The sequence below is a fragment of the Lacerta agilis genome, chromosome 12 (genome assembly GCF_009819535.1).
Source record: "Lacerta agilis isolate rLacAgi1 chromosome 12, rLacAgi1.pri, whole genome shotgun sequence".
In the NCBI taxonomy this organism is placed as follows: domain Eukaryota; kingdom Metazoa; phylum Chordata; class Lepidosauria; order Squamata; family Lacertidae; genus Lacerta; species Lacerta agilis.
In genome coordinates, this window is record NC_046323.1 from 20,003,255 (window position 1) to 20,022,458 (window position 19,204).

General features: G+C 42.0%; 1 protein-coding gene across 1 annotated transcript in view; it reads left to right on the forward strand.

Moving 5' to 3' along the window:
• The first annotated feature begins 272 nt into the window (after positions 1-272).
• The window catches only part of ANKRD28 (ankyrin repeat domain 28), an 83,941-nt gene continuing 65,009 nt past the window's right edge, over positions 273-19,204 (forward strand). The window contains exon 1 of the mRNA XM_033165761.1: positions 273-443. Within this exon, the coding sequence (XP_033021652.1) occupies positions 417-443 (27 nt within the window). The 5' untranslated portion in view covers positions 273-416. The remainder of the gene's footprint in view (positions 444-19,204) is intronic.

Genomic DNA, 19,204 nt, shown 5'->3' on the forward strand with positions numbered 1-19,204 from the left:
GCGTAGGGAGAAGAAAGGGGAGGGGCGGATCAAAACGACACTCTCCCCGTGCCACATTACAGTATACCCTTTAGTGAAAGGGCAAGATTGAAAGAGAGAGATACAATACTCCGCGTGTGTGTGTGTGTTTTAGCGGACAGGAGTGGAAGAGGAGAGGGGGCGGGGCGAAGAGGTACCTCACCGTCTCGCTCCCGCCCGGCCCCATCCGCGCGCCTCGCAGCAGAGGCAGCCGCCGCCGCCGCCGCGCCAGGAGGCGGGGGGCGTGGCCGTGGGCGTGGCCTGCTGAGCACGGGCTGAGCGGCCCAGGCGCTGAGGAGGCGGGACTGCCGAGGGAAGGAGTCGTTGGCGGCGGCGAGGAATAGCAGCGGTGGCCCGTGAGGAGGCGGGGTAGTAGTAGCGGCGGCGGCGGCCTCGCCATGGTTTTCCTCAAACTACGCGAGCAGGTGGGTGCTTCAAGCGCGGCGGCGGCCTTCCCCTCGCCGCCCTCAGCATTAACGTTTTTCTGAGGGGATGAGTCTGGCCGGCCGTTTCCCCCTCTTTGGTGAGGGTGACAGGCTGGGGGGCGGGAGAGGCACTATGGCGGCATTAGGGACGGACGGGGGTGGGTGGGGATGGCGTGGCCCCGCCGTGGCCCTCTCTCTCTCTCTCAGGCTTCCGGCGTGGTGGTGACAGGGTGCGTGTGTGGCTGAGGGAATACGGGCCGGAGGGCGTTGCTTTCCCCCCTCCCCTCCCCCCGTGCGCGCGTGTGTGGCGGCAGTGCGCGCGCCCGCCTGCTAGGAAACGGCGGGGGGAGTGGTGATGGTGGTGCTGCTCACTCCTTCCCACCCCCCCTTTCCCTTTACCTCCTGGTATCTCCTGGCTCCTCCTCCTCCTCCTCCTTTCCCAGGTTACTCTGTGGCTCAGGCCTAACAGGTGGCAACGAGTCGTTTTTCCTCTCCACCCCCCCTCCACCGCCACATTTCTCCTCTACTTTCCCGGTAGCCTCGTGTGCTGAGAGCTCCCCCCCCCCCGACACATGCACGCACGCCCCCTTTATTATGCCGTACGGCTCCGCTCGCCTGCTCCCTGCACACACACACACACGCAGTGTATAAAGGTGCGAGCAGACAACACACACACACATACACACATCTATATCTTTATATGCATTTCGGCGTTATGTGCTTGCACCTTTATGTACTGCTGTGCAGGTGGCTGCGCAGATTGGACAAAGTGGTACCCCTTTGCCCTACATGGCCGTGGCTGAAACTCTGCTGGGAGCACTAGGAAGAGCCCTGGTGGGTCTCAGAGTAAAGGTCCGCCTAGAAGTCCGTCCGCCCCCCCCCCCTTCCAGTGGGGGCCAACTAGGGGTCTCTGGGAATGCTGCTAATGGGAGCTTGTTCTATTTCTGACATAAATAAGGGTTTCTTCCATCCCAGTGTCTGATATCGGAGGACCCCGACAGAAGGAACCATTTAATTTAACATAGACAGTCTGCTATCACTCGGTGTTGTACATGTATCTAAGGGGCTCAAATAACATACTGGCATGCCTTCCAGCCTGATCTATTTAAAATGATATTCATCCTTCTCTCTAGCACTCTCATATCCCAGTCCATTTTAATGCAGTGTTAACGTAGCAATACGTACACTTTTTTATTACATTCGTGGCCCATCACACAAAGGCCTTGATTTGGTGTGGCTTACAAAGGCCCGTTTCATTTTGTTTTCATCACAACCCCCTGAAAGAGATCTGGCTGGCTAAAATTTAGTGACTTGTGCTGTCTACACACAATACCTTTAAAACATGCTTTTCCTCAAAGAATTTTCAATAGTTTAAGGGCTAGTGGGAATTCTGAGGAGTAAACTACAGTGCCCAGAATTCTTTGAGAGTAGGAGTGTGCTTTGAATGTGCTTTAAAGGTATACTGTGTCTACCCAGCCTTGGCTGTTTTGTGTGAGTTTTGTGGATGAGCAGAGATTTGAACCCAGTCTTCCCTGTTGCCAAGCCAGCATTAATCACCACACTCACTTCTACCACAACAGTCATATCTGCTTCTATAGTTTCCATTTGTAGAACAATATAATTCTATATTCATTTCCTTAGCTGATGTATGAAGGTCAGAAAGATCCAAATTTTGCAGTGTTTAAGTGTCTGCTTGTCTCTCTCTGCCTCCCATTAATGTACCTTTTGTAAAGTGTTTCCCTCAGAATTTCTTTGCTAGTGGAAAATGTTGGCTTGGCTTTTTTCTTGTTAGATTTTAGACTCTTATCTAGATAGATTTGCTACATAGCAAATATTTTCATTTATCATAGCCATGCTTTTACTGCGTATCTCACCACCTCCTTTTCTGGCCTTGACTTGTTGAATGTTGGCTTGCCTATTCAAAGTTGTTACAGCCTTCTGGCTTGATTGCTATATTGCCTTTTAATCTGTAAAATACATGTTTGCAGTATACTAGGGCTCTTTCTAACACTATTCTGCTGATGAACAATTGCTTATAATATTCCAAGATCTGCTTAATGGTGGGTTTTTGACTTGCTGTTTATAATCCCCCCCCCCCCCGTTGTGCAATGCACATCCTTACTCATAGGCATGAGAAGTACTTCAAATATGGAAAAGCTCCATTGCACACTATTTATGTCTACTCATTCCTTCATTGTGTTCTTATTAGCTAAAATCTTACATATATATTTATGGATTTAGAAACCTAAATCTATTTTCATGTTAATGTGCCAATGTAGTGGTAGTGGAAGAATTAGTCCCATTTGGGCGGGGGAATAGAAAATGTATCAAATTAAACATAGATCAGGGGTCCCCAAACTAATGCGGCCCATGGATGGTCCAGGAATCAGCGTGTTTTTACATGAGTAGAATGTGTTCTTTTATTTAAAATGCATTTCTGGGTTATTTGTGGGGCATAGGAATTTGTTCATATATTTTTTTCAAAATATAGTTTGGCCCCCCACAAGGTCTGAGGGACAGTGGACCGGCCCCCTGCTGAAAAAATTTGCTAACCCCTGGTATAGATTTCAGGCTAATAATTTCATATATTGAATACTGTACTGTAATGCGAGCTTTGGAGGTTCAATGGTGCAGGTAGTCAAACCCTGATGAGTGGGAGGAGCTTGGGGAGTTTGATCTGAGTTTCTCATTACCTGCCTTCCAGACACTCCCCCCATAACTTTTCCAGCTGGTGAGCCACCTCTGGCACTTCTTCCTGTTATATAGGAGCCTTCGTTCCCCTCCACAGGAAGCAACTCGGACTAAATCTGATGCTGCACTGGCAACCGCTCTGCCTCTACCACTAGGACACGAGAAGCCAGCATGCACAAACCTCACTTTGCCAGCCCACTAAAAGGAGTGCCTATTTGCTTGGGACTCCAGCTGCCTACCAAACTATGGTACATTCTGTGCTCACCCCGTCCTTCAAAAGAAAGGTGCAGGGGCACGTGGCTTGCTGGTTCAGCATCTTAGCCTGCAAACTAGCCATGCCTTTGACCCCTCATGTAACTGCTAATCCTTGCAATTTATGATGTGACTTCTCTACCATTCTAATCTGAATGCCTTTGGCAAAACTGGAGTCATGAGTTCCAGCTCTGCATCAGATGGGGAGAGCCAGGACAAATGCATAGTACAGTGGTACCTCGGGTTACAAACACTTCGGGTTACAGACTCCGCTAACTTGGAAATAGTACCTTGGGTTAAGAACTTTGCCCCAGGATGAGAACAGAAATTGTGTGGCGGTGCAGCAACAGTGGGAGGCCTCATTAGCTAAAGTGGTACCTTGGGTTAAGAACGGTTTCAGGTTAAGAACGGACCTCCGGAACGAATTAAGTTCGTAACCAGAGGTACCACTGTATTGTACTTCCTGAACTTGTTCCTTTCACAAAAAGGCAAACATTAAACAGTAGGAAGGAAGAAACCACCTGAAGTGCTATTCAGGTACTTGGTGATTGGTACTGTGAAATTCCTGGTATGAAATGGGTATTGGAACTTGTTAACAATTTGATACCATAGTGTAGGTGTAGATCTCTCTTGGAAGAGTTGACTTGCACACTGGACAATGGGTTTAATTGAAAGTAGCACTAAGGAGATTGCTCTGTCCGCACAAGCATTTCTGCTCCCTGATGGAATTACCTTCCGTTTCTCTCCCTGCATGCTGTTTTGGGGATGTCCTGACCCCTTAGAGCTGATTTGAGGGGTGCAAGAGAAAAGTTGTCAGGGGGTGTCCCTGTTGCACTAGTGGGACTCGTCTCACTGGCACCAGCTAGCACAAGTATTTAATTGAATACAACCGAATTCTTTATTTAAAAAATTTGTAAACTGCCCAGTATTCAACAATATCATGATCCAAAAAAAAAAAGGTTTGTAAAGGTGCAGGAGCCTTGTGAGGAAACAAATGGGGCAACTACAGAGGAATGGTTGGATGCATACTATCCATTGTTGCTGGTCTGTGTTGCATTGGGAATCTTGTTGAAGAGCTGCCTCAAAAGAGCCTAAAAAGACAGAGGGATTGTAATACATAATGCTTGCCAGCTCCATAGTCTGCCATGACTGTCTGCAGGATAAGTTAGAATCCTGTCCTGTTGGCTGTAGAAGTAGAGTGGGAGGAAATGGGACCAGTGTTTGCTTTCTTGAAATGTAGCTGGTGGACTCGCAAGAAACTTTAATTTAATTAAACTTTAAGTTTAAATGTAAACTTTAGTTGTGCTTTCTATATACTAGTTACCGGTATACATTTGTATGGACTGGGAGTTGATTTTTGTTGATCTTTGAAAGCATGGAAGCAGTTAATGCATAAACTCTAGAATTCAGGGGGCTGAGAATTTCTGTTTTGGGTGGTTTCATGCTCCATTGTTATGACTTCAAGTTCTCTTTCCCTTCCCACATTCAGTCTGCAGCAGGGGTGTCAAACATAAATGTGTTGCAAGACTAAATTCCTTGCTCAGGAGCTACACCCAGAATTTTGCAACAGAAATATCTGTTTCACCTGCTTCCAACCAATTAGACATTTTTCTTCAAATAAACACTAAAAAGACTTCTTGCTTCTTAAAACATTTATAGCATGAATACAAGCAAAATGTGTGTATATAAACAGAATTGTCTTGCTTTGTCCTCAAGAATTAATCTGCAGTAATGTAACTGCCTTGAAGATCAAATATTTTCCACCCATCGTCCCACAAAAGTTAGGCTTCTGTCAATGCTATGTGAGAAATGAGTATTCATACTCATATTCCACACCCCCAGATTATCACCAGCACTTAGGTTTAGAACAGGAGTTGGCAAAGCTTACCGGGCATGGGCTGGATCACTCGCGGAGACCCTCCGTGGGCCGGACTGGTTTAGAAGGTTACAGTAAGTAGAACTCAGAATTGGCAGAATTCCCATGACAGGGCTATATGCTTTGCCCCATGCCTTCCTCACTTGCCTTCGGATTTCCTTTTTGCAGAAGTACACCCCCTTGTACTGCTAGGTTCTGTATGCCATGGGTGGTGTATGCAATGGCCTGATCTGGTTTTCCTTGGTGGCCAGACCCAATCTTTCACTGGTGGCAGCACTGCCACTTGGGAGATAAAGTGCAGAGTTCCAGCAATTGTGATTTCTCATAACTGACACTGAGCAAAGGGGTTTCCAGTCCCTCCACCCAGTCCAGTGGCATAGTGGGTATGCAAATGTACCCTTCCCCATCTAATTGATCATCTAATAAGTGGGAGAAGGAGCAATTGTCTTTCTAATCACAGCAGTTTTTCTCCCTGCCACTGCCTCCTGGATTTCTGTAGGGTAGAATTGTAGTGTTGGAAGAGACCAACTCCCTGGCCATCCAACCTGTGCTTAAAAACCTCCAAGGAAAGAATGTCTTCCACCTCTCGTGAGACTGTTGCACAGCCGAACAGCTCTTACTGTCAGAAAGTTGTTCTGATGTTTGGTCAGAATCTCTTTTCTTTTAACTTGGATCCATTGGTCCTAGCCTTCAGAGAGGAGATAACATGCTCCATGTGATAGCCCTATAGATGGCTATCCTATTTCTCTCAGTCTCCCCTCTACCAGGCTCATGGGGGGAAGAGATCAAAAGCTTCCAGGTTTGGTTTTGAATGAACATTGTTGCATAATACATCCAAACTTGGAAACTCTGGTTTATTCTAACTGGTTACTACAAGAAAACCACGATGAAGTATTAGTTTCAGATGCACAGACAGTTGCAATAAACTAGTTTTATTAACTGGGGCCATGTGAGCCCCAGGTTTACTGTGGCAGGTCTGCTAATGCTAAACCATGGGTGGTGATCCTTTTTTTTCTATTGAGGACTGCATCCTCTTGGTGGTAATCTGTTGGGGGCTGTTTGCTGGTAGTGAATGGGATTGCTGCCAGGTGTAGGCATGGCCTGAGCCAAAAATAGGTAGAGCCATCCATTTTCTCTCTTACGCTCCTCACCATGCTGAACTAATTACTTGGAATGGAATTTCCCTCCTTCCATGATTCCGTCCATTTTGCTTTGTCCTCCTTTCCTTTGTGAGTTTTCGTTCGTATAATGAAACTAGGTTGCAGGTTAAAGGTTGTACACTCAGGTGCTAAACCATGATCTGAACTGGACCACTATGTCCTTAGCCCATTTGTACCGGGACATCTTCACTCGGTCGCAGTTGGCCAATAGCCAGGTGCAAAATGCCCCTGTCTAATTTTGAACACCTGTCTAAAATGTGTAACTGTGGAGTGGGAACAATAAATAAATAAATAAATACCTTCCAGTAGCACCTTAGAGACCAACTAAGTTTGTTATTGGTATGAGCTTTCCTGTGCATGCACACTTCTTCAGTGTTTGGGACTGCTTTGTTTTCAGTATGCTGATGGCATCCAGCTCTATCCTTTTAATCTTCAGGCAGTGAGTCAGTGGATGTGTTGAATTGATGCCTGGCTTCATTAGTGGACTGGGTGAAGGCCAGTTAACTGAAGCTCAATCCAGACAAGACAAAGATGCTCTTAGTAGCTGGTTCTTCTTACTGGATGAGGTTGTGCTCCCCCTGAAGGAGCAGGTTTGTAGTTTGTGGGTTCTCCTGGATCTTATCACTGCTTTCTATCCCTTAATCACAAGAATGCTGGCCTGGTATGCATTACCAAGATAGGGGAGCATATCTTTGCCAGTAGCATCAACCCAGGCTAGAGGGTCTGGGAGACTGGGCTGCTGTGAATGCTCTGATGGAGGACTTTTGATGGTTCCCCATACCACTGAGATTCAGCTGGCCATAAGAAAGGGCCGTTTGTTTAGTGTGGCAGACCCTGCCCTGTGGAACTCCCTACCAGCAGCAGTTGGTGACAGCCATCCTTACTTTTATTAAGACATCTCTTGAAGACTTTCGTATTTGGACAGGCCTTTGCAACATGAACTTGGACTTGAGGGCATGCTTTTTCTGCTTTAGAGCACCTTTGCCTTCAAACTCTGTATGCTTCAATGTATGCTTTATTAGTCTAGGTAACCATGAGAATTACCTTAATCTTACGTAGCATGCCTATTGTTGAAAGTCACAACACTTATGGTCTTTCTATTAAGCTTTAGCTGTGGTAATATGATACTTACACATTCTAACCTTGGCAAGTGGAACAGAGCCAATCCAGCTTTTCTGCCTGCTCGAGAAACTTGTTTTATTTTACTTCTACAAAACCACCACTAATTTTGAGGGCCTATCCCTCTTCACACCTTATGTTTTTCAAGTTGTGCTTTTAAAATGTGCTCATGACCAAAATTTGTATGTGTGTATATGTAGCTGTGTATAGGATACTGGTACATTCTAGGGAACAGAGATCATATCCTCCGTGCCTATTTGGTTTCAGTGGGCTTATGGCATGCTGGATTTCTGAGCCCTACCCCCTTTTAAAATGGTTAGAGTTACAGTAATTGGGTTCACTCATTCCATTGAAATCATTGTGGGAAGTTAAATCATGACTAATTAAAGTCCCACTGATTTCATTGAACTAAGTACAGCTTAGTCTGGAGCTAGTCCTTTATCTGCTGTGTGCTTTCTCTCTTGTTTTTATTTTTAATCTTGCTGTTTCTGTTTTTAAATTGCATTGATTGAGCACCATCTTGGGCATTCTCACCTTGATGCCATGTTAAATTTCAATTTGCATAGTATATGGTGATTGTAATGTTTTCCAGTTGTAGATAACCTGTGTTACATTTCAAAAGTTTGAGTTTCAGCTTTAGTTGGTAACAGTATTAAGTTATTTAAATTGTATTCACATTGCAATAATTGTATGCTGCTTTACATTACTATACATAGGTTAACACCTCCTTCATTGCAGTAAATTCAGTACATATGGCATAATTTGTCTTTTTTGTTGTTGCATCATGTAGAATGCATTTGTATTTATTGATAAACTTAATGCTTGATTCTAAATGGTAGTAATTATAAAAGAAGCTTTTCTTGTCCCTTTTCAATATGGCTTTTTAGAGCTTTTTATATAGCTATTTTAACTGGAGAGTCAAGCCAATGAATGCTTTTGTTTGGTTCCAATTTGATTTTGAGTGAATTTGCTGTGATTCAAAGCAGTAAGGGTTTCAGCGGCTAGTTCAGAACACTTCTGGAGCTGGTTGAGTCTAGTTCACACTACAGTTCTAATTCACTAAGTGGAGTGGTACAATTAGTTGAAAGCCATAACCGAAAATGTACTTTGAAGCATGCATTAAAAAAACCTAGAACATCTAGTATCATATTCGTAACATGCTCTTATTTTGTACTATTTAATTACAGTAGATTGCATATTTATTTTGCTTCCTGTTTCACAACCCTTTAAGAAGACAGAACATAAGCCAAGACAAAGACCAAAATATGTGAAAAACTGTACATTCCTCATTCATTCTGGATGGGGCAGTGAATGTGCTACTTAAAAAAAAAAAAGTTGAACCCTTATTCTGAACTGGTAACCTGCTTTTAAGAAAAGGGTACAAATTCCACAAACCTTCAAATAGTCTTCACATTCAGGAAAAAGCAGTGGTTTAATGTGGTCTTTCCTGCACTTAAGAACACCTTGGTTTGTATAAGGTTTGGTTCCATCATGATACAAAAAACTGTTTTAAAAGAGTAGAGGTGTGTTTGCTTCAGATGCAGTTCACATAAGGGTATATTAAAGACTGTTTCAATATTGGTTTGTGCTGTATGTATCCTGGAGAGCTTTATAAACATGCAGTTGCCAGTGGCATTGCTATTTTAGCCTAGTGACCATTTGCTTGAGTACTTTGTAAGGTAAGGACAGATATTGTCTCTAGGGTTCAGAGGCACCTGAAAACAACAAGATGACTTACTAGTGAACAGGGTGGATTTGATTTAAATCAAATTGATTTAAATCACTAGTCAGTAAGACTTGATTTAATTTATTATTTTTACTTTTACGGAAAGACTCATTCTTGCTGGTATAATCTTAATATTTACAACCAGATGAAGGTTTCATTTTTGGAATACTGTAATAAATTTTCAGAATAGTTTTTACAGTTATATCAAAAATTACTGATTTGGTTATACTATTAGAAATACATTGACAGAAAATTATTAAATTATTGTGAGGTTTAATAAGTTAACTTTATATTTGGGCAACTTTTCTGCTGTACATTATTGGAAGGAGAAAAACAATCATTTATTTAATAACAATTTAAACAATTTATTTAACTAAAACAATAACATTATAGCATATGTATCCGTGTTTGTTAACTGATGTGATTAAACGGTTTTTTAAAAAATAAAAAACCTTACACTGAGTTTTAGCACACATAAAAAACTTAAAACAAATCCTTATTTCCTGATGAATAGCCTTTGGACCAGGGGCTGGCAAACTAAGACCCGCGGGCTGGATGTGGCCCGTTGGGCTCTTTAATCTGGCTTGCGGACCCTGCTGCCCGCTCAGTCAGTCCCCTCGCTAAACTGACGCAGCACAGAAGCCTTGCTGCGCAGGGACTGACTTCCACGATGCGGCTTCTGATTGGCTGCAGGAAGCTCCTGCAGCAAATCAGAAGCTGCGGGTGGCGATGCTGGCGCAGCCTCTGCACCACCGCCGCTTCCTCCCACTTGGCTCTTCATGCTCAGCTGCTTCCTCCCGCTTGGCCACCTCAGCGGGAAGGAAGGGGCGGCGCCCAGAGGCAGCCAAGCGGGAGGAAGTGGCCTAGTGGGAAGAGCCAAGCGGGAGGAAGTGGTGGCAGTGCAGAGGATGCCTCCGCTGCCCAGGCCAGCGGCATGGGCTCTGTGCCCCTCCGAGACAGAGGACGGTGCTGACACTGCTGCAGACGAGGCGGTGTCGGTGGCTGCAGCATGAGTGGCAGCGGAAGAGGGCTTTCCTTTTGGGAGAGAGGGGTACTTACGGGAAGGGGTGCTTTTGGGAGAGGGAGGGTCTGGCCCCCCACAAGGTCTGAGGAACAGTGGACCACCACCCCCCTCCTGAAAAAGTTTGCTGACCCCTGCTTTGGACTATAATGCAAGGCCCTTTCCACCTGGGCCCAGACTTGTCAGCTCTACTAAACAGGCTCCTCATGAGGCAGGAGGAACATCGCCCGGCTATTGTTTTATTGATTTAATATTCTATAAAGCGGTATAGAAAATTTTAAAATAATATAATGATGATGATGATGATGATGATGATATAACTTTAATAGAAAACTATCTTTAGAAAGATTTCCCCCCAGAAGCATTTTATTTTAAAAATCCAATTTAAATAAAAAAAATCAGATTTAAATCAAAATATATATGCTGCTGTGTTTTTTTTTTTTAAATCATTGATTTTTATCCACCCTGCTAATGAGTTCTTCTGAAGCTTATTGTGATGTTTGGGATAAGATCCAGCTCTTCCCTTGAGCTCTCAATGTGGGAAGAAAGATAGGGTTGGCAGAAGCCACAGATAACAACTAATTAGTAAATTCAGCCACTGTTTGCTGTTGCCCAGGGTTCCCTGAAGCATATAGAAGTGAATGCTGGCATAGATATAGGATGGAAATATGTTCATATGATCTCCTTGCCTGACACCCAATGCTATGGATAATCAGAGGACCGGCTGTGAGCTCTTTAGCCAGGCAGATACGTAGCTCAATTCCATTGATTCAGAACACATCCACAAACAGGACTTTACCACAGATGATGGAGCTAAACTGGCATGAATTACTGGGTGGGCAGTGGGGTCTTGACTTATGTACTTGATGCAGCACCAGTCTAGGTTAGGCATGTGGCAATTGTGGCATAGCAGATTTGCTGTGGTCCACAAAACTGCTTTTTTATTCATCAGGAAACTTCTCTACGCTGATATAGGCTATTAGGGCCTTTATCTGATGCTTGTCCAGCAAGAGAGACTGGGGTGCTGTTGGTGTACTGCCCACCCTGTTGCCCAACAGCTGAACTGGCAGAGATGGTCCCAAATCTGGTGTCTTGGAATCCCAGGACATTGATTGTGGAGAACTTCAATATCCACATCAAGGTTGCCTTGGCTGGGCTGGCTTTTGGACTTTGTGATCTCCATGACAACCAGAGGGCTGTCTCATTAGACACAGGGTAGGCCATACCCTTTATTTAGTCTCTGCTTCAAGATGTGAGAGAATGGTTTGGCTATTGGGATGGGGGGGGGTTAAATTATCTACTCCATTGTCATTGACTGCACTATCTGAAGAAGTTTGGAGGAGAGGGAGATTCATTAAGATGATCTGTCTCTTACGGAGTTTGGTGGATTCCTCAGTATTATGGGAGCTTTTCAAGTGGCCAAAGTTCACTATGGAATAGTGAGACTTGATGGGAATAGTGAGGCCTGATGGGTTTTCAGCATAATTGATTGTTAGTGTCCTCTCTGGCACTGTGAAGCCCAGGTTGCTTCCTGAAATTATGAGGGAATTCAGGGCAACCAAACAGACTCAGTGACTACTAGAGTGCAAGTTGCATAAGTTTCAGTGTAAAGACAACCAGTCAGGTCATGTATCCACAGCAGGGACCAGAGGAGGAATGGCTGCTGGGAGGAGCACAGAAAGAAGAAATGCCCCGGTATACCTGCATCAGCACAACCAGGCACCCTCATCTGCCTCGGTTGCAGCTAAGCATGTCTCTCCCGTATTAGTCTCTACAGCCATAGCAGGCACTGTAATTCTCCAACAGTTTGACTTCACCCCCAAAGGTGCACTCTTCCATTGTCTCCTGAGACAGACTGATGCCAACCAAACACAACCTGACACGTGCTATAGCTCATAATTGCACCTGCATTATGGAGTGAAAGCAGCAAAGAATATTTATTTTGCGGCTTCCATTGCATTCTCAAGTTGCTGTTCAGCAGAGCTGTTCTTAGTTGTGCAGGGATTCTTGTTATTTACCCAAATGTGGCAAATTTGCTAGGTGCTTCAAAGATGAAACTTCGTGTCTCTATATTGTTCTCACAGTGGCCAGCCATTACCTATGGGGAACCTGCCTGCAAGCTTGACATAAGCGCAACAGCACTCTGCCTACCAGCAATTCTTGCAGATCTATCCTTGTTCTATAATACATTGTACTCTGATTAATTGAAGGACAATTTTTATAGTTATAAGGATTTGTGGTGAATGAGTGAGAAATACAGTGGTACCTCTGTTTTTGAACACACCTCTGAAGTCGAATGTGCCACGTGGCTTCCACTGAGTGCAAGATCCTGAGGCTTAGGTGTCGGCTATTGAGTTTTCGGTTTTTGAACGTTTCAGAATTCGAATGGTCTTCCGGAATGGATTATGTTTGAAAACTAAGGTATCACTGTACTTTAAATGCTTTGCCTCATTTGACCTTACATTATAGTTAGTGCTCGAAATTCCCCAGGCACCAGGCACGTTTTGCGATTGGCATGGGTCTGATTGCAACCATGTGGAGATTTCTGGATGCCAGGTTGGTGACTGACATGTCCATCTGGCTGGTCTCTCTAGCTTTCTTAAGCAAGTAAGATGAAGAGCTTATTTACTGCATTTATATCCTACCTTTTTCTCCAAGGAGTACATGGTTCACCCCCCTTCTTCAATAATCCCTACAAAGACCTGTGAGGTAGGTTAAGAGGTTGTGATTGGCCCAAGGTCACCCAGTGAGCTTCATGGCTGAGTGAGGATTTGAACCCTGATCATAGTCTGAAACTCTAACCACTACACCACACTGGCTTCCTAAAGTACTTCTGCTATGGGGCAACTATATAAATTAGCTTATACACCTGAGATTCTAACACTAATATGGTCTGGCTTAGATGAGAATGAACAAGTCTTTGCCCATGCACAGAACTCTTTTCCTCCTCCCTTTTTGTGAGCCATTATATCCAGATTCCCCAAATTAAATATAGCTTCTCTATTTCTTACAGAATGGGAAACTGTGGTTACCAGCTTTGGAACAAGAAAGGGTCTAAAATCATATTCAGAACATTGCTTAAGGTCCTCTCTTGATCCAAACCATAGTTTACTGGCTAATTATTTCCTGGTTTACTTGCGCCTTGCACAAAGGAAGGAGCAAGGAAGCTACCTGCTTGGGTGTGTGTGTGTTAATCTCTGCTTAATAAGCTGGTATACATTCATCCAAATGCAGCTAATATGCCATCAAAGAGATATTTTATTTTTGTATTTCATTATAATTCTCTGTCTTTGCAAGGTTTGTCTGTGGACTGAGATTGCATAATTAACAGAGACAGATCTGTGTCAAAGTCCGCAAAGGACTAATTCATTTTAAAACATTGTGACTGTGCGATGAACATCAAGTATTGAATATTGAGGGAAATTGCAGAGTTGCAAATCTACTGAAAAAATCAGGGGTGTACTACTACATGCTATTGCTTGCTCTTCTACAATCTGCTTACTTAATAACTGTGGTTGTGGAGTCCCTTGACAAAGGATAATGTTTGCCTAGTGGAGCATGTAACTACGGTAGGAAAAACCAGCTATCTATAGAGCTTTAAAGATCAAATTTCCTCAAAAATATTCTTTCAAATTAATACTTAGCAGACAACTTGTTCATCTTGGAAATATATGGATTAGTTTTCACCAGTATTGCTGTTTGAGTGGGAGTGAGTAAGATAAATTATTAGATAAAATCTGCTAATGCTCAGCATTTGACACCTGATTCTATGGCATGTTAGATTCTGCTACAATAGTTGTATAAGAATGTTTTATGTTGTGCTTAACAAAATCTGATGCAAGAATGGTCTGTATTTCTACCACACATGTCCAGTGCAATTTATCATAGTTGTGTATTGCATGACAGCAATTTAACTGCTCTAGTCATTTGTAGCATGCTCATTACTGTGATCTTCGAGTTGTCAATCACTGTTTGAGACTCTGTGCCAGCCAATCACATGAAGTATTTTTACTATTGGGAGACCTGGTAACAAGCAGCTTTCAGAGTTTCTGCTTTTATTCTCAATAACTGTTATGAAGTGTAACATAATTAGTAATTATTGATACTTAACCCATTTTTCTTTAAAGTTGCACATGTAAGTATAGTTGAGAAACATTTTTCTCCAAGAGTGTCAATGAACATGTACCGGTAGGTTTGTGTCTTGAGTTTTATGAGATGTTCATCTCTCTCTGAGTCTTGTAGTTCATTCAGACGAAAAGGAGGTGTTTTTTGCCCTTTACTGTGCTCTATGAAATATTTTATTTATTTGTAAGTTTGCATTGCCTTCTCCTTTTCTCTCTAAATTAGCAAAAATTTCAATGAAATCTATTAGATATTGTGGCCCTCAAAATCTAAAGTCAAATAGATTTGTCAAATTGAAATCAGTGGATTTAATTGTGATCAACATTACTTTGAATAAAGCTCATAACCTTTATGTACTTAATTTTGACATAACTAACATTTGGAAAAAGACTCAGCAAGTTAGCAGTCTTAGTAACCTTTATGATAAAAAATAAAAATGTACTTAAGAACCTGGATAACGGTACAGTTCTGTCACACCCTGAATTGTGTTGTTATTGTTGTTGTTGTTGTTGTTGTTTTGGAGTGCAGGAATAGGGCACACAAATGAATGTGCACCAGAGAACTGGTGGAACCAGAAAAGAGAGAAAATTGTCTTGATGCATGAGGGTGAAGTCAACACTATCCTAATAGTAGAGTTTACATAGCACAGACTTGACCTGTGATTTGAGCTGCAGAAGGAAGTTTATTGGGTGTGTCTCTCTTTGGATTCACTTTATGCTTCTACCACAGCCTTGGTGTTATCCTAGAATAGCTTTCTCCACTCCAGTGATTTCCAAGTGTTTTGGACTCCCAACTCTTTATCAGTCCCAGTCTGAAGGTCTGGCATGATGGGAGTTGTACTCCAAAATATCTAGAGGGTGCCAGGTTGGGAAAGTCTGTCCAAGTCAATGGCATTTGCCAAGCAGGTTGCTGTAGCCTAGAGCAGCTTTCTGTCAATTACATCTTGGAGGACATGGCCATGCCACATTGAACCATGCTTTCATAACTTCCAGGCTTGACAACTGTAATGTGTTTTATGAAGGGCTGACCTTGAGAAAAATGATCCAGATGTTTAAGCTGCTGCAAAATGCTGTAGCTTATCTCCCTTTAAATGAGACTTTGCAGCCTTGGATTTGCCAACTGCACATGCTACTAGCATGCTTCTGAGCCCAAATCAAGGTGCTGGTTTTAACTTATAAATAGCTACACACATGGGACACACATACTTTAGAGACCACATTTCCCTATAGCCACCTTCTCACAATCTTTGTTTCTAAAATTGGGTCCTGCTTCAATCTGATTGTGCAAAATAGTGCCTTAGAAGCAGTGCCTGAGACTGGGAATATGTACCGGTACCTGATACTTGGGAATTATTTCTCTGTCATTGCATTTCAAAAGAGAAATCCTCAGTCTAGTGTTTTGTTTTTTTTAAAACGTACCATGAACAGGCACCTCAAAAGCATACTTTATTAAAGAAGTTGCAGTGGCATTATTCTCTTTGGTTTGAGACTGGATAAAGTAATGACTGTACAGACTTACTGCAGCCTTAGCAGAGATGGGGAACCTCGGGTTCCCAATATGTTGGAGTACAGCTCCCCAACAACACCTTGAGAGCTATGTCTGTGCCCTAGGGGAAAAAAAAGGATGCATGCAGTGTGCTAGTGCCCTGTGTAATTTCCGTGTGTGCCTTCAACATTTAAATAAAATAGATTTAAACTACAGTAGTGGTAGACTTGTGTATGATTCTTTAAAATAGCATTTGTTATAAGTGAAATAATAATTAATGCATGCAGTAGTACAAAATAAAACTGATTTAAAATGCAGCTTTAAACTTAAACCTTATTTTATCTCTCCTACTCCCCTCCCAAATTACTTTCCCCCATCTGCTTTTCTCTAAGTAGATCTTGTTGGGTTGGGAGACATGAAGTAGGGGATCAGCACTGCCTCCTGTTCATTTTCTGCATGAAATCTTTCCTCTTCCATACACATGGTGGTTCTGCATTCACATTTTAGTTAACAATAAAACTTGTGCTTTTGGTTTTTAAACTGTGTTTTCTTTTTGTATTGTGCCACCATGTGGCTCAACTATAAACTACTGTCATATAAGCCAAATAAAAATAAATGAATATGATATTACATGTAAACTGTTTGGAGTAAATGCTGATCTAAAACTGAATCAATGGACTAGTTTCTCTAACTGCTGAAAATGGGTTTTTCTAAAGTACCAGTACTTGTTGGCTGATCAGTAATTGTTAAGACTAGTCAGAACTGCATTATGAAAGCTCTTGGAAGGTCCCTTTTTAGCAAATTTGGGTTCTTAAATTATAGAATTTAGCATTGGTTTCTGCAGTATCCTTTAATTTCCTGTTGTTTCATACTATTGTTGAAAAGAACCTAGAAATGTAACTTAAGCTGTTGCAATCCCCCCCCAATCAATTTAGCTACACATGACTTCATTTTGATTTCTGTTTTGGATTAACTGCATTTTATTGTACCGTCTGAACTTTTGTTTGACGTTGGTTTGTTTTAACAAGCCATAGTTAAGATTGTGGTCTAGGTTCAAATATAACAAGGTGCGGTTAATTGAAAATGGAAGTGAAAGCTTCTAAACTGCTTTTCATAGACATGCAAAAGGAGGAGTGAGGATGAGGAAGCATGTTAACCTATGGCTTGCTGCAAATTGTTCTTGTAATGCTAACTGGTTGTTTAGGGTTACATCTCAATGAGGCTATAATGTTAGAGTTAATTCCCCTGATAGCCTAATGCTAATCTTGGAGTTTAAATACCTTGGCTCAGGAGTCAGCAAACTTATTCAGCAGGGGGCCAGTCCACTGTCCCTCAGACCTTGTGGGGGGCCGGACTATATTTTGAAAAATAATAATGAATGAATTCCTATGCCCCACAAATAACCCAGAGATGCATTTTAAATAAAAGCACACATTCTACTCATGTAAACACACCAGGCAGGCCCCACAAATAACCTAGAGATGCATTTTAAATAAAAGGACACATTCTACTCCTGTAAAAACATGCTGATTCTTAGACCACCCGTGATCCGGATTTAGAAGGTGATTGGGCCAGATCCGGCCCCAGGGCCTTAGTTTGCCTACCCATGCTTGGCTAGTATGCTAGGCTTACTAATTTATACCCATTAAGTATTAAGTGATCATAGATGGAACCTTTCAGGTTCACCCTTACTAACATGTACATTTGTTGCTGTTTTGGCAGTTTAAATCTGGGCCTGTCTGGTGGGTAATCATGCTTCTTCTGATCATTGTTAAGATTGTGGATATAGGAGGGCATGTCAAAGAATGTAATTAATTTGTTTCACCAAAATTTTGGAATGCATTACATATTTGTTATGTGAAAATGGCTTCTACCAGCCACCCCACATTAGTCTGAGTGTTTTTAAAAGTAATTTCTATGATTTGAGGGACAGTGAAAAGATGGAGGACACTGATACCATGGAAAAGTAGGGGGTAAGTGGTGCAAATAATATAATTGGGCTTGTTGTTGTGAGGTAGAGTTAAACACCACAACCTACGGTAATTGTGCTTTACCCAGCCCTTTTGTAGTAGTCAGCCACTTTGCTAGTTGTATGTTCTGTGATTGACCTATAAGAGAGGCAGGGGTGGCTAATTCAGAGATTCATTTCCTCTGCCTTTCTCATCAGTGAACATTTAGGCAGCTGCTTTGAACATTTGGCACCTATACTGGACAAAGAAATAGGAACATTATTTTTTGTGTTAAGTGTATGTTGCAAGTTTTTTAGATTATTTTTTGGACTTTTCACTGATGCCTCCTGTATATAGTGTAAAGTAAGACACTCTCATTCAAATGTCCTGCAGCTTTTAATTTTCTGTTCCCAAGAGAGTTTCCTGTTTTACTATGTGTGAATTTTTAAATTTTGGTGCATGTACTTGCAGACTCTAGTGATTATCATGGTGTTACAAAGTTGCTCTGAAGAACAATGTCTTAATTGTACAATCTTAGATTGAAATTTCAGATACTGTTTAGAGTGATTTCTTTTTTTCAGGCAACATTAATTAGCTAGAGATGTGATATTTTAAAATCAGGCTTTTAAATATAGATGGGAAGAAGAGGATAGTTCTGGGTTGGTAATTAGCAAATCTGTCTGGAATTGTCAGCCTGTATTTCAGTATATCCATAGATGTAATTATTTGAATTGTTTGCTAGAGTGGATTTAACATTCTGATTTTGTACCCCAGGGGGCAGTAGTTTACTTTGTACTGTATAGTGGCTTTTTCATTAGCTAGTGAAACTGTGCTAAAACATATGCATTCAAAACTTGCATTTTAGATTATGGATTTTCACACACAGAACCCAACAGTCGAATAGAAACCTATAGATTAAGAAATTTCTAGAGACTATTACTGCAGAAGTGGGACTGTGTCATAATGACCTCTTTTGTGAGGCTGAGATAATAGGCTGATTTTAAACTACTGATTTAGATGAACGTTCTGTTTGAAAAGTTTGCACTTTAAAAAAGTGCCATTGAAGGATAGTTTACACTTTAAGATTGGTTGTACCTGTTAAACTTTAATTTATGTATAACTCAACATACACAACAGATTTATACACATCTAATTTGTACATTTAGTTCACATTCTAATCCACATCCAACTAATGCATGCTATCAGCCTTTCCTATAGAGCATTTTGATGGAGTCTCATGATAAGACAAAAAATCTTGTTACATGTCAGGACAAGAAGCATCCTTTTTATGACTCACTATCAGAATAGTCAGCCCTTTGTGGGTTCTATCTCCAAAGTAGATTTAGGGATTTCAAATCTA